We start from the raw sequence: 23,399 nt of genomic DNA on the forward strand, positions 1-23,399 counted from the left end.
GTGCGTGTGCGTGCGACATGTGTGCATGTGCGTGCGTACGTGCATGGGAGTGTGTGCATGCGCGTGCGGGCATGTGTTGCCGAGAATCCCCAGCAGGCAGCCGGGCTGCTCTGGGCACAAGCAGGAGCCCCGGAGGGTCACACTGAACACATGCTTGTGAGGTTGCAGGTGGGCACCCTCCACCCCCTCTCCTCCTCAGGACCCTGCCAGGAACCTGGCCTGGCCGTCGCCCCCTCATAAAAGTGCCTCATAACCCATGGCAGCGGTCCAGTGACCCTACATTGGCCCCATTCAAGCTCAGCCCTGGATCCTGGTGGGCAAAACTGCTCCCCCGCCCTGAGCCCCTCCGAGAGCGCTCACCGGAACCTCTTCCGCATGGTGGTGATCCTGTTCAGCGGGAGGTGGTCCAAGGGGGCATTGCCACACCTGCAGGAAGGGGTTGGCATGGGGGCTGCTCTGCACAGACCCTGATTCTGTTGGGTTTGGGGTCCTGCCCAGCAATGCTCAGGGTCACTCCCAGGGTGGGGGACACTGCAGTGCTCCAGCTCCTGCGTCAAGAGCCCGAACTCGGCCCCACAAGCCCCTGATCCAACCCCCGCAGAAGCAGCCCTGGGAGCCTCTGGAAGAGTGACAGAGGGTGGGAGTGGGAGCCCAGCTGACATGATGATGCGGACAGTGCCTGTGGCAGACACCCCTCCCGGCCGGGCCGCTGATGTCCAGGGTGGGACCCACGTACACGCACCTCATCCTGCAGATGAAGGACCGGCGCGAGCCCATGCACATGCGCATGGACGACTGCTGTCCCTCCTTCTTCACCGTTCCCGTCTTCAGGTCCAGGATGCGGCCTGTGGGGGGCACTTAGTCAGCTCCCGGCCAGGGGTGCAGTGGGGCACACGGTCCCACTGGAGCTGCTGCCCGAGATTCCCGGAATCTGACAGGTAACATGTGGAAAGGAAGTGCGAACAATCCTGATCACTTTGCTTTCTTCAAAGAGTGTCTACACTAGCGTCTGCATGTCGAGACTCCATCACCTCCAGGCAGAGTGACAGGACAGCGGGAAGGGCACTTGCCTTGCACGTAGCCCACCCAGGTTTGATCTTCAGCATCCCATAGGGTCCCCCATGCACCGCCAGGAGTAACCCCGGAGCACTGTCCGGAGTGACCCCAAAAGCCCCCACCCTGGACAGACTCCATCACCTCCAGAACCCCCAGGCACCTCCTTGACCTTGGCCAAGGTCACTCAAATTCCTGAGACCAGACCGTGTGACAGTACCAAACCTCCCCTCTCTGGCAGCATCCTCACCCCAGGCCAGGGCCGGAGGCTCCCAGGGGTTTATAAAGATTCCGCATCTGCACCTGAAACCCCTCATCAGCTTCACCCCAGGCCTCAACACCAACATGGAACCATTAGACCCCAGGAGTGTCATGACCCCTGAACCTTGCCAGACACCTTCCTGACACCGCCCCGCCTTGGAGACCCAGGTCAGCCGCACCCTGCCCCCTCCCCGCCTTCACTGGAGATCCAGCACTCACAGGAGCTGCAGGATCCCCTGCCTGGCACACGGCCCGTTCCTCCCACATTCCCATCCCTGTCCAAGAGAAACAGTGAGAGTCGCCGCCGAATGTCGGGGAATGTTGCGGAGGCACGTTCTAAAAAAGCGAAGGTCACAGGTGGAACCCATTTGGCAACATATCCCAAATACTTGCATTTCAACAAGAGATTCGCAAGGAAACAAAGGTGGGGGTGCCCAAATCTGCTCTTGGAAACCAGAGATCAGAGCTGCATCCAGGGGCTCTGTGGGGAGCACCCCTGAACACACCACACAGCACCCACACCCAAGGCAGACACGGTCCTTTCTGCAGGTCCTCACTCTAGTCCACACATGCCTCGCCCGGAACCACCTTCGCCAGAAAACCACAGTCAGCTCCTGGGAGTCTTCCCTGGGTCCCTCAAGCAGAACTCCCTGATCTCCCATTGATCAGATCCCATTGATCTTCCCACCACCTACTCATCCCTCCACCCACTCACCCCACCCATCCTTTCACCCACTCACCACCCACCCATCCCTTCACCCACTCACCCCCATTCCTCTGCCCACTTGCCCCCCACCCATCCCTTCACCCACTCACCTCCCACCCATTCCTCCATCCACTCATCCCATCCCTTCACCCACTCACCCACACCCATCCCTCCACCCCTCACCCCCATCCCCTTACCCACTCGCCCCCCACTCATCCCTCCACCCACTCACCCCCCACCCATCCCTCCACCCACTCACCCCACACCCATCCCTTTATCCACTCACCAACCACCCATCCCTCCACCCACTCACCCTTTCACCCTCCTCCCATCCCTCCACCCATACATCCTCTTCCCATTGCTTCATGCACTCATCCATTCGTTCATCCATGTGCTCATCCTCTCAACAGGCCCCAGATGTTTTTGCTGTGCTGCATCTCAAGGTGCCCCTCCCCTACCTGCAGGGGTCGGCCTCCAAGCTCTCAGGTGACCTGCTCCTCCCATAAGAGGCCGTCTCTGTGCTCCACATCCTACGCAGGCAAACTCGCCCAGGATGGCTGTCACTCTGCATGCTCACAGCATCGTGTGGGGATCCCCCAGGCACCCCTCAGGACAGAGGTACATAAACCCCCTATCCCCAGCCTCTGTCTGAGGACTGTGCAATGAGGAAGCAGGATGGCAGAAGCGCCTAGCGTGGGTGGGGTCACTGTCTGCACAGGGTGTCTCTGTGGCCTGGAGTGTCCACTGCAGTGCTCCCCGCACCAGCAAGCAGCAGAGCGGGGGTCAAGCATTTCCTGAGGAGAAGCAGGGTGCAGCTTGGGGGCTTAACTGCAAATTCTCCCCAAGAACTGAAAAGTTTCAGACCAGGCTTCCAGGGGACCATGACCCAAACCCAGGTGATGGCCTGATTCCAGAGATTTCTCAGAACCCAGCCTGGGAGCCTGAGGGCTTCAGAAGCACAGATTTCCCTGCACAGGCCCCCATTCTGCAAGGAGTGGCCTTCAGGGACGTTCTGGCCCACGGTAATTCGTATGAAGGAAGACCAAAGTTTTCCTTGGACAAAATCTCACATGCAGGCTTTGTGCTTAGACAGAGGCTCCCGGCGAAGGCAGAAGTACAAACAAAAATGTGAGTTATTTCAGCAGAAGATTCCTTAAGAAAACTGGAAACATCTTATCTGAGCTTGAAAAGGGAAGAAAACAAGATAGCAGGGAAGAAAACAAGAGAGCCCGGTTAGCAACGAAAGCAAAGTCACCGGCCTCTCCATGGAGGTCATGTGATGCTGTTCCAAAAATGTGTGGCCCCCAGAACAGGTGCCCGGAGACCAGGCCATGCTGGTTCTGTTCCAGCAACGCTGTGTCCTGCCTTCATAGGGCCAAGCCGTCCCGCAGCAGCTGGGCACACGGGAACAGATCCCTTGCAGGGACCCACTCGGCTCCACCTGCCTGGAAGGAGCTCTGACATACCAGGAGCAGGAGCAGGACTTGGGTAGCCCCTCCATCAGGTCCCTGAGTCGGGCATGGGCAGCTGCGGCAGCCCAGCCACGTTGTGTTGGAAACGCAGGACTTTGATCTGACGGGCAGCCAGTACCAGTCCTGCTCGCTGCATCTGACCCGGGGCTGCCCACAAGAGCAGGGCAGGAGCGGGTCTGAGCCCATCCCTCAGCACTTGCTTTCCTGGGTGAGATGAAGGGGACAGGGCCTGGGGCTGATGCCAGCAGCGGCACAGCAAGGGATGGAGATGACACCAAGACACTGCCCGGTCAGGCTGCCCTGTCCTGCGGCCCCCAGACCCCGGGACATGGAGTATGTGCAGAGGCAGGAACCTAGAAGGGATTGGCCTAGAGGACGTGGGGTGACCTGCCCGGGAGAGCTCAGGCCGGGGCAGCTACTGTGGCCAGACCAACATGGGCCTCACCCCTACCCCCACCATCTCCAGACCCACATTCCAAGAGACATGCCGTCTGGCCGTGTGACCCGACACCTCTGCTTCGGACAGGACAAGCTCTACACCGCTTCAGACCCGTGACCTGGGGAAGCACATTCCTTGTTAAGGCATCATGCTGCAGGAATGCCAGCAATGTGGGCCTGTGCCTCGAGCCATCTCACATGCCACTGGGGGCTCCCGGATGGAGGGCCTGTGGGCGGGGGAGGTGGGGGACCCCTGGCATAGAGGGGCTGTGGGCAGGAGGGGGATCTCCAGGGTGGAGGGGCTGTGGGCGAGGTACCCCCAAGGTGGAGGGCTGTGTGGGAGGGGTGCCTTGGTGGAGGGGCCTGAGCCCCAGCTATGGGGCCTGGTGGAAGGCAGCAAATGGCCCGGGGATGATGGTCCACTGACAGAGTGAAGCTAAGAGGGAAGAGCCGCCCCCCCCTCGCCCCATCCACAGAGGAAGAAGTTGAGCCAGCCCTGGCAACAAGAGTGGACTGGCCAGGCTAGGTCAGCCGGACATGGTGTGGGCCCAGAGATGATTTTGTTATTTTCAAATAACTGATTTTGTTTGCATTCATCAGAGCACACGGAAATGAAGCACGACCTGTCCACTGGGCGCAATAAAACTGACTGGAAACAGAGGGTCTAGCGAGGACGGGGGCGGGGGGAAGCTGCACATGAGGGATCGCAGGCTGGACAGTCCTGTGTCCCCCCAGGTAGGGGACAGCTGAGAGCCACCACCAGCCACCTGCCTGCACAGGTTCTGGGGGGCAAGGGGGCTCACAGAACCAAGGGACGCAGGGCAGTGAGAGAGACCAGGGCCCCGTGGGGTCCCAAAAACTGTCCACCGTGAGTCAGGATGAGCCCATGGGGGAATCTATTTTTTAGTGAAGCTAAAGGAAACTATTTTAATTTCCTTGATCCCACGGAGAGTTTTGCAATAGAGTTATTTTTGAGCACAGCATCATAGAACTGGGCCTCGGTGCCAAGTGGGGGTCAGAACCGGGCCCTGGTGCCAAGTGGGGGTCAGTGAAGCAAGCACCTGGCAGGGGTCCTTCTGGTGCGTGTGAGGAGGCCAATCTGCTCATTCCTGGCTATTGTGGTGAGCATTTCCTGCTCCTTTGGCCTGGGAGCGTCCCACTGGGTTAGGAAATCCAGGCCCCTGCAGAGGCCTGGAAGGGCCTGGTTTTGCAACAGTTGCTGACTGCTGACAATTCCCACATTGTGTTGTTCCCATCATTTCCAAGTGCCTTCCTTTGAGTCACGCTAGCCATTCAGACTCTGTGGCGTGCCCCCCTGCATCTCCGTGTGGAACCGGAACAGTCTGGCCCGTTGGATTTGGTTTTGGGCTTGCTCTGGGTGGGGCAGCCTCAACAGGACACTTTTCTTTTTTTTTTTTTTTTGCTTTTTGGGTCACACCCAGCGATGCTCAGGGGTTACTCCTGGCTTTGCACTCAGGAATTACTCCTGGCAGTGCTTGGGGGACCATATGGGATACTGGGAATCGAACCCAGGTTGGTCGCGTGCAAGGCTAACGCCCTACCCGCTGTGCTATCGCTCCAGCCCCTCGACAGGACACTTTCAACCTTGGCTCCCTGGGTCCCCTTAGGCACAATTTCCTAAACTCCTTACCACAAAAGGGTGGGGGGAGCCCAGGGTGGGGGCCTGTGAGCCACCAAGGGCGTCTGTCTATGCACGAAGCTGGGACCCTTGACTCCAAACTTCACAAGTGCTGCTTGGAGGGAGGCTGTGCCACACACACCTACGGGCTCTTCGTGCCGTGCGTCGGCAGGAATCCCGAGCAGGGCCCAGAGCCCAGGACTAAACTGAGGCCAGGGGCTGACCCTCGTTGGAAAGGGTGGTAGACTGTATCACAGGAGGCCACGTGAGAATGCCCAGGAGCTGGAATGCACCATACTGGTGGGGAACCCAGGACCCCTCCCACACACACAGCCGCAAGCACACCGAGGCACAATCCTGCTAGCTGGTGGCACTGAGTGACGGGAAGCCACAGCCGAGACAGGAGTCTGTCAGACTCATGAGCTGCTCTTCTCCATGAACCCAAGAGGTAAGTACCAGGAGGGCCACGCCGTGCCACACACAGCCAAGGCCACGCAAACATTTCACCTGCAGGATGCACAGTGGGAACGGTTGCTCAGGAGCCGCGGGGTAGATGGGGCATCATGGGAACTCTTGGACCTAGTTTCTGGCAAGAGCCCCCCCCAGCCCAGACTCCTGCTGGTGGCCTCAGGCCAGGCCAGAGGGCACAGCCAGCGCTGAGATTACCCAAACACGCTTTCCTTTTTTTTTCTTTTTTTCTTTTTTGGGTCACACCCGGACTCAAAGGGGTTCATCCTGGCTCTGCACTCAGGAATTACCCCTGGCGGTGCTCAGGGGACCATATGGGATACTGGGAATCGAACCCAGTCAGCCACTTGCAAGGCAAATGCCCCACCCATTGTGCTATCGCTCCAGCCCCCTGAACACACTTTCCTCACCCCAGAAAGCACCTGATTCCTGTCCTGGACAACAGGAATCCACGAAGAGCTCCCAGCCCTGACTCAGAGATGCAACACACCTTCCAGTGAGGCCCAACAGGAGCTGCGGTGCAGACTCCAGCATCTATGACGGGAATAAGGTCAGAGGCCTGGTCAGAGGCTAAGGCTCACAGCTGTGATTTCTCAAGCTCCCCTCCCCTCCCTGCTCGGCAAGCTCTACTCTGCCGTCATGGAGTTGACACTATTAAAGTGTTTCTATGTTTTGGCATCGCAGGGATCCAGCCTGGGATGTCCTGAGGACAATCAATCACAGCCTCCCCCCTCCCGCCTGCCCTGTCGTTTAATCTCATTAGCGCCTTAGCGCTGGCTTCTGTGGCAACACTGCCGCCTGGTGTCCATGTCCCCATATTGCAGGTAAAACACAGCAGGGATTCTGCAAGTTTTTTTTTTTTTTTTGGTTTTTGGGTCACACCCAGTGATGCACAGGGGTTACTCCTGGCTCTTCACTCAGGAATTACCCCTGGCGGTGCTCAGGGGACCATATGGGATGCTGGGATTAGAACCCGGGTCGGCCACGTGCAAGGCAAACGCCCTACCCGCTGTGCTGTCTCTCCAGCCCCCGTACTGAAGAGTTTTTAAGCCTCCAGAGGATGAAACTTCTCAAGGAAGTCCAGCATGTGCCCGCTCCGTGGACCTGCTATGCTGCAGACGCTCCCTCAGCGCCCGGCACTCACTCACCTGTCATGGAGTTTTCCGAGGTACACAGCTGCTCTCTCAGCTTCTCCACGTCGTCGGGGTGCACCTGCTCATAGAGTGTGCTCCCAAACCACTCCGACTGCGGCTGGTTCAGAACGGGGGTGACCGAGTCGGACACGTAGATCACCCTCCCCGTCTCGGCTGCCACCACGAACAGAAAGCCGTCCGCAGCTTCCAGGATAAGATGCTTCAGTTCCTGGGAGGAGGAGACGGTGCTGGGGCTGGGCACACGTTTCCCAACTTCTCAAGACTCGGCCCCAGGGCAGCCTCGATGTCTGAGCACACAGTGGGCGGGGGCAAGGCTGCCACTCTCCATGCTCACAGAAGGCTCCAGGCCCGACTGAGGCCCCAGGCCCACACACAGGAGGCACCGAGGTACCAGGTGATAGCCTGGGAAGAGCCTCAGTAACACAGTCAAAGCGGCCAGTCGCTGAGCACAAATGCCAGCCCAGTGCCTGGCACTGAGGAGGTAGAGCCAGGCCCTCTACACCCACAAGTCTGTCCAGCAAACTCGGGCACCCACAAGGCCAGAGCAAGAGCACGGCAGGGAAGGAATTTGCCTTGGGCATGGTCGACCCATGTTTGATCCCGGGCATCCCATGGGGTTCCCCAAGTTGCCAGGGGTGGTCCTTGAGTGCAGAGGCAGGAATAAGCCCTGACCACCACCCCATCCCCCCAAACACCCCCAAACCCTGGGCACCCAATGTCCTGCAGGTGGGCTGTGGAGCTCGTGGGACGACGCTGGGGGCACACCTGCTCAGTGAGGAAGGATGGCTTGTACGCGCCATCCGTGGACTTGTTGCCAGTGCCCCGCATGGACTTCATGTGCGACACGGCCATGCGCAGGATGGTCAGCTTGTCGGGCTTCCGGGCCAGTGCACTGCACGTGGGCACCATGTCCGACAGCTCGGTGATGTACTGCGTCATCTTGTTCCGCCGGCGCCGCTCGATCTCGCTGTGGTTCTCTCTTCCCGCAAGCAGGAGGGGGCGAGAGGTGGGGAGAGAGAGAGGGTCAGCGCAGGGGGGCGGGTGGCAGGTGGGTGCCCCGGACGTGATCCCTGCAGAGTTACAGCTGAGGCTGTTCTACCAGATGCCAGGCCTACCCTGGACCCCACTCCTGCCTCAGACCACCCAGGGCACCACGACTCACCTTGAGAATTTGCTGGGCCCTTCACCATCTTCATCCTCAAAGTCCATCCTGAAAAGTCAGAACAGAGAGTCGGAGGGCACAGAGTGGGCAGGGGCAGGGCTGCCAGGGGCAGGGTGTTAGGGGCAGGGATGAGGGCAGCTGGGGCTCAGGGAATTGGTCAGATAGTTCCCCCAGGTCTGGGCAGCAGGGCTATGTGGATCCCCCTCCCCACTCAGGGACCCCCACTGCCAGCCCCATGGCCATACCCATGCAACCTACATGCCAGGACAAAAGGAGTTAGTGCAGGGCCGGAGCGACAGGACAGCAGGGAGGGCTGGCACACAGCCTGCACAAATTCAACTCCTGGCACCATACAGTCCCCCGAGCACAACCGGCCAGGAGCACCAAGTCAGGAGTAAGCCCTAAGCACCACTGGGTGTGTCCCCTCAGAAATAAAGGCATCACTGGGGGCACGAGTGGGAGGCAGGACAGACAGTGCCTGAGGGCAGGAGACCCCACTGCCAGGACAGAGGGAAAAGTGTGTACAAAGACACTGGGAGCAAGAGGGGACCCAGACCCGTCACACTAGTCTGAGCTGAGCCCTCATTGCCCTGCACACAAGCTCTGCCCGGCTCTGACACAGAGAGGAGGGGCCCTCCCGGACCCCTGCAGAGAAGCTGCACAAAGAGGCCCTATGAATCAGAACCCTGGGCACCCTGTCCTCACTCTCCTGCCCCTCAGAGCCCTGAGCTGGGAGATCAGGTGTGTCCCATCCACTCAGGCTGACCCCACCCGGTGTTTCCTGGTGCTCGGGACCCCTGCTGAGCTGTGCCCAGGGCCAGTGGGGTCCGTCAGGAATCTCCCTGAGTATGGACTCGGAGATTCAGCTCTCAGTGGCCGGGACCCTGGGACACAGCTGCCCTGGGAAAGCGCCTGGATGCTGGCGGCCCCTAGTGGGGAGCAGGCTGACCCACAGCCCCTGTGGGAACCGCTGGGGCAGGGTGGGGAGAAGGAGGAGAAGGGAGGGGCCCCAGACACAGCAGTGCCCAGCTGGCGCCCTTCACAGCACACGGGGGTCTTGCAAAATCAAAACAGGATGTGGAGCCACAGCTGTGAGAGGGGCGAGGAATTCCAGGCAGGGCCCTTCCGGCAGTGGCCATGTTGCTTACCCAGAGCGTCTCTTTCCTCCCCGGCCAGGCAAGGCCCCCGCCATCCTCACCTGCCCGGTGGCCGCCATGGGGGCCACGGGCAGCGCCACGGAGCTGGGCATGTCCGAAGCCATTTCTGGAAGGCAGCAGAGACAATACAGGGTGAGACCCTTGGCCTGCTCCCAGGGTCCCCCTCACCCCGTCCTGAGATAGCACCTCCGTCTTGGGACGGTGTATGCAGCAGTCACAGGCCTCGCGTGGTCCCTGAGCACCACTGGGCACAGTCCTGTGTGTCCCCCAAAATCTCATGTCAGAGCTTCTCTTGGAGTCAGTCCTGGCTCCTGCACCCTGGCTGAAGCCTGAGGGAAAGGGTCACAGGAGTCCATGGGGACTGGCGAGGCAGGAGCCCCCACAGCACCTCAATGTTCTACCGACGCTGCTCCAGTCAGAATCCCGCCCACTGCCCTAGACTGTCCCTGCCACCCCACCTGGCACTCTGGCGAGGGCAGCACTGACCTCCATCACCCTGCTTCCCTGCTTCCCCTTCTTGCTCCCAAAGCTTCTGGACTGGCCACCCCATCCCCCACTCCAGGATCAGGGTGGGTATGGGGATGCTGCTGTTCTGGCTGTGGCCACACGGGGGCGCCCTCTGGGTCAGGCAGGCAAAGTCTGGGGGTGGGGGGGTCCGGGCTCCCATGGGTCACCACGACCCACATGGGGCCTTGTCCCACCAACCAGACCCGAGTCCAGAATCGAGGGGATCCTCTGCTCCGCCCCACCACCCACAGGCCGAGGCCCCCACGGCAGGCTGTGCCCACTCCTCTGCCAGCACTGGGTGTGCAGCCGCGCCCCCCCTCGCCCCCCTCCACCCAGGAAGCCAGGCCCTGGCACGGCCATGCCAGGACAGGAGCTGGAGGGCCTCCAGGACAGGCCTCGGGGAAGGGGCACCTCCAGCCTGCTCCCCCACCTCACAGGGCTCAGATCAGCGGCCTGACCTTCACGCTGGAAGCAGAGACGACGCCATGAGAGTCCCGCCAGGTGTGGCCACCACTGCTCCCCCACAGTTCCCACAGTTCTCCCGGAGCCCCGAGTTCTGGGGGAGACAAAGCCCCCGGGCCTGTGTGATCGTCCTGGGGGGCCCGGGGCTGCGGGAGCTAGAGCACCGCAGAGGAGCTGGCTGCATCCGTATTCGGCTGGCCGCCGTGTCGTCACTGTTTACCTCCACGAGGCCGTGATTCAGCCGTGACAACTGTCTTGCATACTGATCAATGCGCCTGCAGCCCCATTAACCACTTCAGCTCTGGAAGGCGCCTGACTGGGGCTCCCAGCGAAGGCTTTCCCCGGGGAGCAGCGGGGCTTGGCGGGGAGGCCATGACGCCCCAAAGTCTGTCCGTGGGAGTGGTAGCTCTGCCGGTCCAGGTGGCAGGCAGGACCAGGACTCCCTGTGAAACAGGTAGCAGGCAGGGGACAGGGTGACCCATGGGCCCAGGAAGGGGGAAAGCAAGCCAGGTGCTCAGGGGGTCCCAGCAAGCCCCGCACCACTCCCCCCAACATACACCAGGCACTGGGACCCCAGGGACATCCAAGTGCAATACCCCAGAGCGGAGAAGCAGGGCGATGCCCTGGAGACTCTACTAGAACCCAGGGCAGGGGAGAGCACAGACCCCAGTGGGCACCAGGAACCCTGCCAGACTCAGGGAAAGGGCAGAGAGCACAGAGCAGCCTGAAGAGAAGCCCAGGGCAGAGTGATGGGAGGCCAGGGACCTCTGGACCAGCCAGGCACACCAATCTCAGGCTGACCCAAGCCTGGGCCGCCAGGATCAGCGCCATGCGCAGGGTAGGCCCTGTGTCCTCATCAGAGAGTCCAGGCACCAGGTGTGCCAAATGGGACCTGAGTCTGAGGATCAGGAGCCCAGAGCTAGAGGAGAGAGGATGGCATGTGGCCCACTGTCCCCCGTGCCCCAGTTCAGGTTGCTTCTTCCCCTCGCTTAGGCTAGTGTGTGAAAATTCTAGGGACACCGTGGCCTTGGTCCCTAGAGGCACAGAGCCACAGCCAGCCGACCCCCGGCAGGCCCCCAACTCGCTCAGGCTAAGTCTGTGTTGCTGTCTGTCCCACACTCGTTCCCACTCACAAACTCTTCACTTATGGATGTGAGTAATATTTTTGTTGCTGGGGGGCATACTCGACAGTGCTCAGGGGTCACACCTGGCAGGGCTAGGGGGACCATATGTAGTGCTGGGCATGAGAAGCAAGGGCTCTGCCTGCCCCTCAGCCTTCTTTCTCCAGCACCTTGTGTATTTTTTTATATCCAGCCCCCTGATCAATGCCTACTTCTGTGCATTTTTTGACACCATCATTTCCTGGCTGTTGCGCAAACGTAGCTCATGGGAGCTAGGGCCCATCCCAGCCTCCGGGGTCATGATGGGGAGCTGGCATCCTCTCAGGAAAGGGGAGATGGCCGTGCTGGGAGGAGCGGGCAGGTCTGATGTGAAGGCACCTTGTAAAGCAGTTTGATGGTTCAGGAGCTCGGCACACAGTGTCTCAAGCGTCATAGCAGCACACTAGGGGCTGAAAGGGTCGTTTTGTAGCATTTGTGGGTGTCTATGTGACAGGTGTCTATTGCGGGGGTGGGGTGGTCTCAAGAAGTGCTCAGGGACCCTCTTTGCAATTTTCCACCAAACAGGACTCAGAGTTCAGGCACTGCAATACTGGGGGTCAGCAAGGCCACCCCGCAGGGGTTGGGGGCCCTGGACTGACAGGAAGGAAGCAGGGTTAACCCCCAGCCACGGTGCAGAATGATAGAGATCCATACTAGGGAAGAGGCTCCACACCATCCCTTCGCCATCGCCACCCACACAGAAGCTCCAGGACTGCCAAGGCTGGTCGTGACTACAGCCCCCTGCTGGACGGCACGGGACAAGACAGCCCAGCCCCAGCCCACCCGCACCCCAGTCTCTAGGGCACCAAGGCCAACCACTAACTGCAGGGTGGAGCAGCTGGAGCAACCCGGAACCACGGTGCCACCTAGTGGCGAGAAGCTGCCAGAGCAGCAGGTCGGAGCTAGCCCCGTTCCCACTGTGCTCTGCAGGGCTCAGCTCTGGAGAAAGTTCCAGGGGACTCTGGAGATGGGCAAACACACCAGCTGCTTCCGAGCCAATATACCCAGTCATGAGACCCGGCTCAGGGCACAGCAGCTCGTCACTTGTCACGAGCCTGGACAAACGGGCCACTATCCCAACTCCAGCTGGCGCCATGTCCTCCCAATCAGGAGCAGCTAACATCCATGTCCACCCTGCCCACAGGGGCACACAGCAGGCAGACCCCAAAGCAGCAGGTAGACTCCCTTCCCGGGAGGGTCCCATTACATATGACATCCCTATCACTACCACCACAAACCTCCCTGTGTGAAGGGTCCCCCTGGCAGCTGAGAAACAAAGGGAGGCAGAGGGAAGGAGTGGGGAGGGGGGGAAATACTGGCCGGGGGTGTGTGGGGGGGGTGTTTCTCAGAATGGCAAACACAAGTTCCTGCAGCCACATTATATAAAAAAATACGAGATTTTACATTCCCAGCCTGTGGCTGCAAGTAAAATGCAAGCATGGTTCATGTGGGCACAGAAGCAGTAAGTTAGCTTCCAAAATTAAATGAAAGCCCCTCCCCCTCCCCCCCACGCACGCACAAAGGGGCTGCAGAGATGGGGCACTTGCCTTGCACTCCCCAAGTGCAGGTGTCCCCTGCGCCCCAGCACTGCCAGGAATCATTCCTGAGCACAGAGCCAGGAGTGCCCCCTGACCACTGCCACGTATGGCCCCAAACTGCAGTCCTCCCCCCCCCACCTGCAAAATGCAAAGGCAGAGATGGAGTAAAGAACCAGTAACAGATTTCAGAAAGCTCGTCGTGGAAGGGGCCTTGGAGTCCGTCAGACAAGCACCTCAGGTCGTGCACGAGGAAACTGTCAGCCCCTGTCTGAGTTTGCAACTCAGCCCAGGAGCCACCGAGGGTCAGGAGCAGAGGCTCCCCGCTTCACAGGGCCTCCCAGTGCCACACCTGTACATGAGTCCTGACATGCCAACTTCCCGAGGTTCCCCAGAACACCGTGCTAACGGGTCCAGGCTCCTGAGAGCGGCAGGAGGGACAGGCCAGTCCACTAGGAGTGCCACCCTCCCCCCAAAAAAAGGGCTAGGCGCCCAGGCCCAGGAACTCAGAGAGGCCTCTGTGCTCTGCTCTTTGAAACCATTTGCAACCTCAGGACAACCATGTCTGTGCCCTCAAACTGGCTCTGGGTACGAGCAGCCACCAGCCACTCCTGCACTCCTCACCTGCAACTGAGGAACCTGCAACTAAAGGTCCTCACCTGCACAGGACGTTTACCTGAGACTGCGGGACCCTCACCTGTAACTGAGGGACCCTCACTTGAAACTGGGGGACCTCACCTATGATCAGGGACCCTTATCGATGAATGAGGGACCCTCACCTGCAACTGGGAGACCATGACCTGTGACTGGGGGACCCTCACCTCTGTGTCTGTGGACCCCTCACCGGCGTCTCCCTGGCCTGTTCTCCTACTGCCCTCCCCCCATCTCCCGTCTGAGTACAAACACCACCACCCAGGACCGTTTTCTCACCTCCAGCATCCACTGCCTCACCTCCAACTGCTCTCTCACCTCCAGCATGTACCCCTCACCCTCAGCACTGCCCCCTCACCCCCAGCACTGCCCCCTCGCTCCCAGAACTGCTCCCTCAACCGCCAGCACAGACCCCTCACCCCCAGCACTGCCCCCTCCCCTCCAGCACAGACCCCTCACCCCCATCACGAAGCTTCTCCCCCAGCACTGCCCCCTCCCCTCCAGCAAGGCCCCCTTGGGCTGGTGCCCACACTCAGAAGAAGGCCCCCGTGCCTCCAGCAGCCCCCGCTTCCTTTCCTTTCCTCCTCCCCCTTCCAGAGGCCCCAGTGGGATGGGGGAAACCGGCGATCGCCCCTGCCTCTGTCCCAGGTCCCAGGCGAGCAGGAGGGTCCGGATGCGGGACCAGCTTCCGCCAGCGCCCCCTGCCAGCCCCCCACATCCCCGGGCGGCGGCGAGCTGGGCCGAGCTTCGGCGGTGGGGGCGGGGTTGCGCCCGAGCCGGGCGCGGAGGGGGCCCGGCCCCGGCGTGGAACCCGGCCCCAAACTTTCCCCGCCCGGCCCGCCACCCGCGAGGCCCGGCCGGGCGGGGGGCGCCGCGACTCACCCGCGGGGTTGGCGGCGGCCGGCGTTGCCATCTTGCGGGAGGGCGGCCCCGGCGGAGCCTGCGCGGCGCCACACAAAGGCCGGCTCCCACGCGCTCCGCCGCCCGCCGCCCGGCCGGGCCTTTGTCACGCGGCGGGGGCTCCCGGCCGGCCGCAGCACCGCGAGACTTGGGGAGCGGGCGCGGACCCCCAGGCCGGGCCCGGCAGCCGCGCAGGTGCTGGCCTGCGGGGGGCGGGGACGCCCCGGGAGGGGCGCGGCCCGGGCCGGGGGCGGGGAGCCCATTAATATTCCGGGGGCAGCGGGGCCTGGAGACTCCGCGGGAACAAAGGGCGCAGCGCTGTGCACTTGGCCTTGGGGCGCGGCCCTGGACAGCCCTGGACAGCCGGGCCCAGGGTTCCCTCCAAATCAAGGACTGTCACCGCGGGTGCCCCCGACGCCCCAAGCCGAGAGCTGGCGTCTGTCAGAGGGTACCTGCCGGGACCCTGCCCTAGGTGGGCACAGGTGAGAGGTGCTTCATGCCCACAGGGTCCCCATCCTGCCTGCTGCAGCCCAGAGCAACAAGCAAGGACTAAAATCTGAGGCCCTGGGGGGAGGCACACGGGGTACAGTGGCCTCACACCGGGTGCCCGCAGCCATGGAAGGGGGCCCCTCGTGGTGTTCATGTGACTGCTGGACAAACTAGACCACGCTGGCACAATCCCCAGCGTGCCGGGCACCCAGCCGTGTCGGGCACCCGTGAGAATAGTTGGGTGGGAGGAGACAAAGCCAGAGAAGCAAGATTCTGTCCCAGGAAGTGTGGGTGGCCTTGGTGACACTGTGGTCACCCTGGACCGAGGAGGTCAGGGGACGGTCATTGGCCTGAGAACTGGGCTCAGAGGGAAAGCTGGGACTGGAAACGGGAAAGCATAAGACATCCATGACAGATCTATTGGGTAGGGACTACCCCCAGCAGACCAACCCTCCTTGGGAGCCTAAACAGACAAGACCCCCAATAGCACCCTCAATCCATGTCTGTGGTCCCCAAGCCCCCTCTGCACCTCCCTTCCCTGAGAGGGGCATTTCCCCATAGACTGCATGTGCACACATGTATACACAGCCACACATGCCCACAAGACTCCTGCATACGCATGCATGCAGATAGGTACACTTGTGTGCACAACCCGCATGGGGCAGTGCTTACTTTCTTACTGCGGAGCTCCTGCCTGTCTCCTCTGCTTACACCTATAGGCTTCCCCTCATCTCTGTACCTGGATAGGATAGGGGGATAGGACCCCTTCAGTGCCACTGGGGTGCAGACTCCCTCCAGCTGGGGTCCAGGCCCCATGGTCTGCAGGAACTGTGAGCTGGGCCTTCAAATCCTGCAAAAACAGAAACTGGAGGTCAGCAAGTCCATGTTTCTTGAGACAGCCTCTTGGAAGCTTGGCTGCCTCTGCTGGGCCCCCTGCTGCCCCTCAGGCGGGGTCTGCAGGCAGGGAACCAGGTGCTCCTGCCTGTCGCCTGATGCACGGGGGTCAGAGTACTGAGCAGCCTAGAGGACAGGACACATGGATAGGACTTCCTCTCCACCCACACCACCCTGTATCCAGAAGGGACAGTCATATGGCATCTAGAGAAGAATGTGGCCCTGTTCAGTCACTGTACCCTGATGTAAGGGGGACACTCTGCCTCATTCCTCAGCCTCAGACTCTCAGACACACTATAAGAACAGAGAGTGGGTGGACTACAACTTGTCCCAGACAGGGCCTGACCATTGGCTGTACCACTGAACCTTTCCCAGCCTGAACTCTGGATTCCAGGGGTGGCTGCCCGGTCCAAGGAGCAGATTTATGCCACCAGGATGACAGCCTCAGGGGGCCTCAAGGTCACCTACTGGGCTTCCCCCGATGCTGTACCCATGGGCAATGCCTGACCTGCAGTGACAGTTCCTGCCCTGCAGACCTAATGACTCTGTGGATTTCAGTTTCTGCAGACAGACAGGTTGCTGGGGGCTGAGAGGGGACTCCAAGGGTCAAGCACAGACTCTGCCTGAGGGATGACCCCAAGCCCCAAATACACTGGTATTGTTTCACAGTGAAAAATCTGTCACATGGGGTCCGGGGCCATAGTACAGCGGGGATAGTGTTTGCCTTGAATGTGACCAACCCAGGTTCGATCCCCACCATTCCACAGGGGGCCCCCAGCACCGCCAGCAGTGATTCCTGACTGCAGAGCCAGAAGTGACCCCTGAGCATCGCCAGGTGTGACCCAAAACAAAACACAAAAACACAAATGAACCACTAGTGTGGGACCCAAGTGACAGCAGTCACAAGAATGGGTACATGCTGGCCTCTGAGCCCCACCTGGGTCTGGCTGTCAGGTGTGACCCTTGGGCCTGAGCTGACGGAGGCACCTGGCTGAAGGTGGCCTCCACAACCATGTGGGCAGTGGGGGTGGCCGAGTGGGCAGGGCTGGGCCTTGCTCAGGTTCTACTCAGGGGCAGCTCTTGTCTGGGGCTAGGACGGGGCATCGCCATGCAAGGTTTGGGGGATGCTCCGCGTGAGAACAACAGCAGGCAGGAAGGGCCTCCTCCCCTCAAGTGCTGACCCTCTAGTAGCCTACTGAGAACTGAAGGGCTGAACTGAGGGGAAGCTCCGACCTGCGAACGCCACCTGTGACTTCGCCTGCATTGCCTGTCAGTGAGCTCATGCGAGAACTTGAGAAACAGCGGGAAGGAACCCGCACACTCATAGGAACGTGCTTCCACATGGGAACCTGTGTTCACGGGGGAACCTGTGTTCGCTGGAACCCCCGCAATGATGGAAATGTGCTTTCACATGGGAACCTGTGTTCACGGGAACCCGTGTTCGCTAGAACCCCCGCAATCATGAGAATGTGCTTTCACATGGGAATCTGTGTTCACAGTGAACCTGTGTTCGCACAGGAACTCCCGCAGTCATGGGAACATGCTTTCACGTATTCGTGCGGGAACTCCGGCAACCATGGGCATGTGCTTTCACATGGGAACCTGTGTTCACGCAGGAACCTGTGTTCACACGGGAACTCCCCCCCCAAAAAAAAAAAAACCGTGGGAACATGCTTTCACATGGGAACCTGCATTCACGAGAGAACTCGCAGGCGGCCATGCACACTGGCAGAAGCTGGAACGGGCAGCTCAGCGTCCTGGAGTTTCTCTCTGTCTGTGCCTGGGGACCACGCATCCAGCCCTGCCGGCCGTTGTGGCGCCCGGCAAGTGGAACATGCGGGGTTCCTTCTGGCCTCCCCAGACACTCAGCAGCTCCCTGCGGCGTGGGGACCCGACCCACAAGAGCACCGCCCTCCCAGCGCCGCTCCCAACTCCGTGCCCGCCCCGCACCTATCGGCGCAGACTGTCCCAAGCGGACCTCAGCATGCGGACCAGCTGCGTGACCTGCACTGCCCACTCCGGCCCGCCCTGCCTTCCCTTACTCTGCACTAGTCGCGTCCCGCGCGTCGCGGCTCCAGCGAGCGCGCACCTGAGCCCAGGGCGGGAGCGGGGCGAGTTCTCGTCCCCCGGGGAGCTCAGTCACGATCTCCGGTACTGCCCGGGCCGGGATCCCCCCGCGTTCCATGGCAGAGGCTCTGTCCCAGCTCTGCGGGCTCGGGTCTGGCGGAGAAGATGCGGCTTGCGGGGTGCGGGGCGGCGCTTCCGCAGGACGGGGCGGCGCCTTCAGGGGCGCCAGGAGGGATGCAGGCGAGGGGCCCCCAGACCGGCCTGCGCCCCCGGCGGGGGCCGTCCGTGCCGCGCGCCCCGCCTTTCCTCTTGAACCGCATCCAGGGTTTCGCCTTTAAAATGCCCGGGCGGCTGCGGCTCAGCTCACAGCCCCCCTCGGTCGCCGCCTCTGCCGGGGCGCTGACTCAGCTGCAGCTGGGCCTCCCGCACTCGGGCCGGGTGGGAACCCCGCAAAGGCCGCGCCGGTTTAGCCCCGTGCAGGGAAGCGCCCGGGGCTTCCAGGATCCGGCCCCCTGACCCGACGCCTTTGGGGCCAGGTAAGAACCCCGGAAGCAGCGGGGCACTCAGGGTAAGCTCTGGTCCCAGCGCAGGTCTCGGGACACCTTGAGTTGCATACGGGAAGGGGGGCAGTGGGGAAGGTGGGGGAGAGGGGACTGCAGCCCCAGGTGCTGGGGCAAATTATCTCCTGCCGAGCTGTGCGGTCCCAGGGGAGCCTGGAACGCTCAGCCAGGAGAAGGGCGGGAAGGCAAGCAGAGTTAAAGTTAAGAAGAAATTCCCCCGGGGCCCAGGTCACCGGATGAATAGGAGATGTTTTTCCGGGCTGCCAAAGGTCGCTGCAGCCAGAACTTCTGGGGAAAGTTCCATTGCCTTTGCCTGTCTCTGTTCTTGCCTCAGAGCTCAGGTCTTCACTAGCTTCTGTCCCATCTCAGGGAGATGGCAGGGACCCGGTTCATGAATGGGGTCTTGGGTGGGAGATCTAGGGATGTTCCCTGGCGCTAAATCTCATCAAGTTTCCCCTGCCTACAGGAAGGTTCTGGAAGGGCAGGCTGCCAGGAAAGATACACGGGTCTGTCATCCATGGGCTGAAATGGCTTTGGGTCCTGAAACGGGGTTCCGGGTCTGCAGGTCCCTTCAAAGGCAGGATTTCTCCATCTGGTGGTGCCTGCTACAGTTCTGATGGGGGTAGGGGTACACTCTTGCTCCCCAGAGCCTTCTCAGCCTGACACCAGGTCCTTGGGAACCTCACTGTGGGTCCAGGGCCCCCTGATGCTGCTCAGATGTCCGAACCATGGACGCATTTTCAGATGGAGTTGGACAAAGGCCCCACTTCCAGGAATGCTGGCAGAGGTCTGTGCCAGGCTTTAGGCGCCAGCAAGGGAGGAAACTGTGCAATCAGGACTCACCTCCCAGGAATTCCCAGGGCACACTGGGGGCTCATTTCTCCCGAAGAGAAGCGGGCAGGCAGCACATGGCCCAGCTCTGCCTCTGCCCTCCTGGCACACCGTGCCAACCCTGCTGGCCACTTACCCACTGGCTTTTCTGGTCCTTGTTTGTGATTTCTGCATGACACACGAGTCATAGGTGTGTGCTGAATGGTGCCTCTGGGCTCAAGTAAGTTTGGAAAATCACAGAGGATCTCTGGCTGATCATTATCGTGGCTGTGGTGGGTCAGAGGTTCTGTAAAGCAGAAGGCCCTTTACTCAGCCTGGAAGACAGGAGGTAGGCTGCTGGGAGCGAGCGGATGGCAGGACTCGCTCCTGCTCTCTCGGGCCTTCCTCCAGTGAACATTTGTGCGCTGGCCCAGCTCCGGCCAATCAAGACCCGCCTGTGTGCAAAACATTGGGTCGGATGCCCTGCCTTCACCTAAGCAGGGAACAAGAGCGTTTCCAGAAAAGAGCCCCCTGCTTCCCTCCAGTAGGGCGGCCGTGGGGCCCATGAGGTCAGAAGCCTGGCCCCAGCCTCCCAGGGGGTGATGATCTTATCCACCAAGTTCTCGGGAAAATGCCGCTGCTAAGGCCTTAGGGGCCCCTCCCCTGGCAGTGCTCACGGTGCAGGTGCTGCCAGGCAGCAGACACCCCACGTCATGCCCCGCTCTGTCACATCGCATCTGCAGCTGCCTGCAGCCAGACTTCAGGTTCCCTGTGGTGGAGTTGCAGCTGCCCCAGAAAATTCCAGCAGGACACGCCGTGGGGCTGTGAGCAGGTACAGGCACAGGCGCCCCAGCACCTCCCAGCCCAGGCCAGTTGCCACATCTCTCCCTGTCCCGCGTGACCTGTGGGACGTGACTGGGCAAGAAAGAATAGACAGGAGCTGCTCCTGGGAGGGTACTCAGGACAGATTGTCTGATCATTCACGTCACACTTGTGCTTTGTGGAGTCTGGGGAGAAGCCAGTCCACAGTGTGGCCCCTGACTGCTGCATAGCTCTGTGACACTTCCTCCAGGGTGCCCTCTGTTTAGGTGTTTGTTTTCCTGAGTCACTGGACACCCATTTGTTACCTGGAAGCCTCTCAGGGTCCTGCTGGCTGGGCCCTGAGTTCCAGATTGCGGGGCCCTATTGGGCCGGGGACACCACCCATAGACCAGATAGGAGCCTCCACGGAGTGGTCCAAGCCTCACTCCTGGCCCAGGCTCTATCTGTGCGACACTTGCCACAGACTTATTTCCCGAACCAAGTGTCAGGCTGACAGATGCCTTGGAAGATCCCGCTGACTCAGAAGCAGATGAGCCTCCGGAGCCTGTTCCCTTCATAGCTGCCCGGGCTTTCGCTCTGCGGGGGTCGGGGAACCACCAGTCCCCAAGTTCCTTATCTGAGGGGGCTGCTGCCAGCCTGCAGTTCAGAAAGGGCCAGGCTGGCAGGAGTGGGAAGGAGCTGGGCCCGGAGAGGAGGGTTTCCTGAGCCCAGAGGAGCCCCTAAACTGCCATGATGGAGACCAGAGCCCAGCCCAGATGGAGGGCAGGGAGGGGGTGGCAGGGCACCCTCAGGTGGGCCCTAAGACTGAGGCTGAACTGGGGATACAGCTGGGACTTGGTTTCCCCACAGTCCTCCTCCAGCACACAGACCCACAAGTAGTTCATGAAAATGCACAAGATTTAGAGTGATGGCAGAACATGGAGGGGGTATTGCCGCTGTCAGCTGCACACACACCTGGAGCGTGAGGCCCCAGCACTGTCCAGGGCATAGGAGGCCATTCTCTGGACATCTGCAGCTCAGGCTCACACCAGGGAACTCAGATGAATGTTTGTGTGTGTGATTTAATGGTTTCTACGGTTAGTTTTCAGCTTTTTGGTGTGTGTGTGCGTGCCTTCAAGCTCAGGGCACATCCTGGCTCCGAGTTCAGGGATCACTCCTGGCAGGGCTGGCATCGAACCTGGGTCAGCCACGTGCAAGGCAAGTACCACCTCCAGTCCATCACCACGCTATTTAAAGATGTTGATTTCTGAGGAGAGAAGAGAGGAGAAAAGAAAGCACACTCAGAACCAAGGGTCATTCTTGCCTCCCAGATTGTTGGGGCCAGCACCTTTACCCTTCTCCCAGCCTCTAACCCCGTTCCAGTCTCTGTCCTTCCCAGTCTCCATCCCCTCTGCCAGTCTCTGTCCCCTCTTGCAGATGGGCCTGACCTGCCCCACCCCCTGGAGCAGCCCTGCATCATGCCCCACCTGAAGGCCCTTGGAACCTGGTAACCCTCTGCTGGCAGGTGGGTGCCCAGTAGAAGCTCCCATGCCTCGATGTCCCCTTCCTAAGCACTGCAGGAATCCTGGGCTGAGCTGAGATCAGCTGATACCATACCCCGAGTGGGAATGGGGAACAGGCAGAGGCCTCCTGGTACTCCCTAGAATTCACCACCCACCCTCAGTCCCCCTGAACCTCCACACTGGCGCTGTGCGAAGGGTGCAACTCAGTGAGGACCTGCGCTGTGCAACTCAGCACAGGCAGGAGGGAAAAGGAGGGACAGGGTTTGCCCATCCCAGCTTCACACCATGGCTCCACCCAGGTCAGCGGGAAGGGCCCATCCGAGCCCACCCCCTACATCCAAGCTCCAAGAGACCACACCCCTACACCCAAGAGCACCCCTCTCCTCACTTGGCTTCAGAGGTAGGCAGCCCTGCAGGACTCCTTGTTGCCCGAGGGATTCCCGCAGGTGGAAGATGGTCATAGCCGGCCCCGAGCCCACCTGCACCGTCACCGCCGCCTGGCCATGGACACGCCCACACCCGAGCCCCCGTACCTGGATGTGGACAAGGGGCTGACGCTGGCCTGCTTCGGCTTCCTCTGCTTCTTCCTGCTGCTGATGATCGTGCGCTGTGCCAAGGTCATCATGGACCCCTACAGCGCCATCCCCACCTCCACCTGGGAGGAGCAGCATCTGGACGACTGAGACGCCCCACCAGGAAGAGGGATCGCCCCGGGAGGCAAAGGTTGGGGAGCACGGGTAGGGTCCAGAACTGACCGCACACCATAGTGTGCTCATCGGGGACTCTGCCAGCACTGGGGGCTCCGAACACCGCAGGAGCCCCTCTCTTCCTCCCTGTGGGTTAACTAGCTGTGCACTTGGAAACTTCGGGACATACAAAGAGAAGGCGGGGGCTGCCCCCTCTAAGCCACCTCTGGGCTGTCAAGTCTTTACTCCTTAGGACCCGCGGGCTGCACTCGGACACGCGCCAGCATAACAGGAACCCCCAGAGCTGCAGACCCCCACATACTGCTCCCCACACAGGTAGCTCTGGTGGCGAGGAAAGGGGGCATAGTCAGGTCACCCAGCTTGCCATGAGTCTACCACACCAGGTATCCTGGGGTGGGCAGAGACAGGGGGCAGTACTGTCCCCCCAGCCCTGTCCAAGAAGAGCTGTCCTCTACTCTAGCCCAAACACGTGCCCCCATGTCCTGCCCGACTCTTAGACACACCCATGAGCCCCGATACTCTTCCTCAGACACACCCACAAATCCCGTGTACCCCACTGTAACTCACAGACACACCTACCATGAGCATGCTGTTACCTCAAGAGGGCTTGCCACCGGGTCACTGAAGCCCCTTGCCCCCCACCCCTGCCTTGTCTGGACAAGCACCACTCAGGGAACTGCTGAGGGTTACATGCTAGCCGAAGGTTCCAAGAGGTGGGGACGTGGGGACGCTGACTCCAGGACATGGACATGGGTCTGAGCAAGTGGAAACTCCACAGATTCCAGCCTCCCCACCTGATGCGTCACAATGCCAGAGCCCCATG

General features: G+C 60.8%; 2 protein-coding genes across 6 annotated transcripts in view; one reads left to right on the top strand and one right to left on the bottom strand.

The window, feature by feature from the left end:
• ARNT2 (aryl hydrocarbon receptor nuclear translocator 2) overlaps nt 1-14,928 on the bottom strand; it is a 28,267-nt gene extending 13,339 nt beyond the window's left edge. Inside the window, exons 1-7 of one of the 4 annotated variants that reach the window (XM_055141873.1) lie at nt 14,708-14,928; nt 9,502-9,616; nt 8,354-8,401; nt 7,957-8,170; nt 7,186-7,399; nt 743-845; nt 361-426 (exon numbers count right to left, since the gene is read on the bottom strand). In XM_055141873.1, the coding sequence (XP_054997848.1) occupies nt 361-426; nt 743-845; nt 7,186-7,399; nt 7,957-8,170; nt 8,354-8,401; nt 9,502-9,616; nt 14,708-14,738 (791 nt within the window). In that variant the 5' untranslated portion in view covers nt 14,739-14,928. Of the gene's footprint in view, nt 1-360; nt 427-742; nt 846-7,185; nt 7,400-7,956; nt 8,171-8,353; nt 8,402-9,501; nt 9,617-10,475; nt 10,688-14,707 lie in introns of those variants that run through there. The other 3 variants (XM_055141871.1, XM_055141872.1, XM_055141874.1) reach the window with 3 other exon arrangements.
• A 3,430-nt stretch (nt 14,929-18,358) lies between these two features.
• Nucleotides 18,359-23,034, top strand: CTXND1 (cortexin domain containing 1). Of its 2 annotated transcripts, none has more exons than XM_055143923.1 (3): nt 18,359-18,711; nt 21,784-21,871; nt 22,169-23,034. In XM_055143923.1, the coding sequence occupies exon 3, from the start codon at nt 22,373-22,375 to the stop codon at nt 22,550-22,552; it is 180 nt and encodes a 59-aa protein (XP_054999898.1). In that variant the 5' UTR covers nt 18,359-18,711; nt 21,784-21,871; nt 22,169-22,372; the 3' UTR covers nt 22,553-23,034. The 2 variants fall into 2 exon arrangements, with proteins under 2 accessions (XP_054999898.1, XP_054999897.1); XM_055143922.1 differs by having other exon boundaries at nt 18,367-18,711; nt 22,316-23,026.
• The last annotated feature ends 365 nt before the right edge of the window (nt 23,035-23,399 follow it).

The sequence above is a fragment of the Sorex araneus genome, chromosome 6, assembly GCF_027595985.1.
Source record: "Sorex araneus isolate mSorAra2 chromosome 6, mSorAra2.pri, whole genome shotgun sequence".
NCBI lineage: Eukaryota > Metazoa > Chordata > Mammalia > Eulipotyphla > Soricidae > Sorex > Sorex araneus.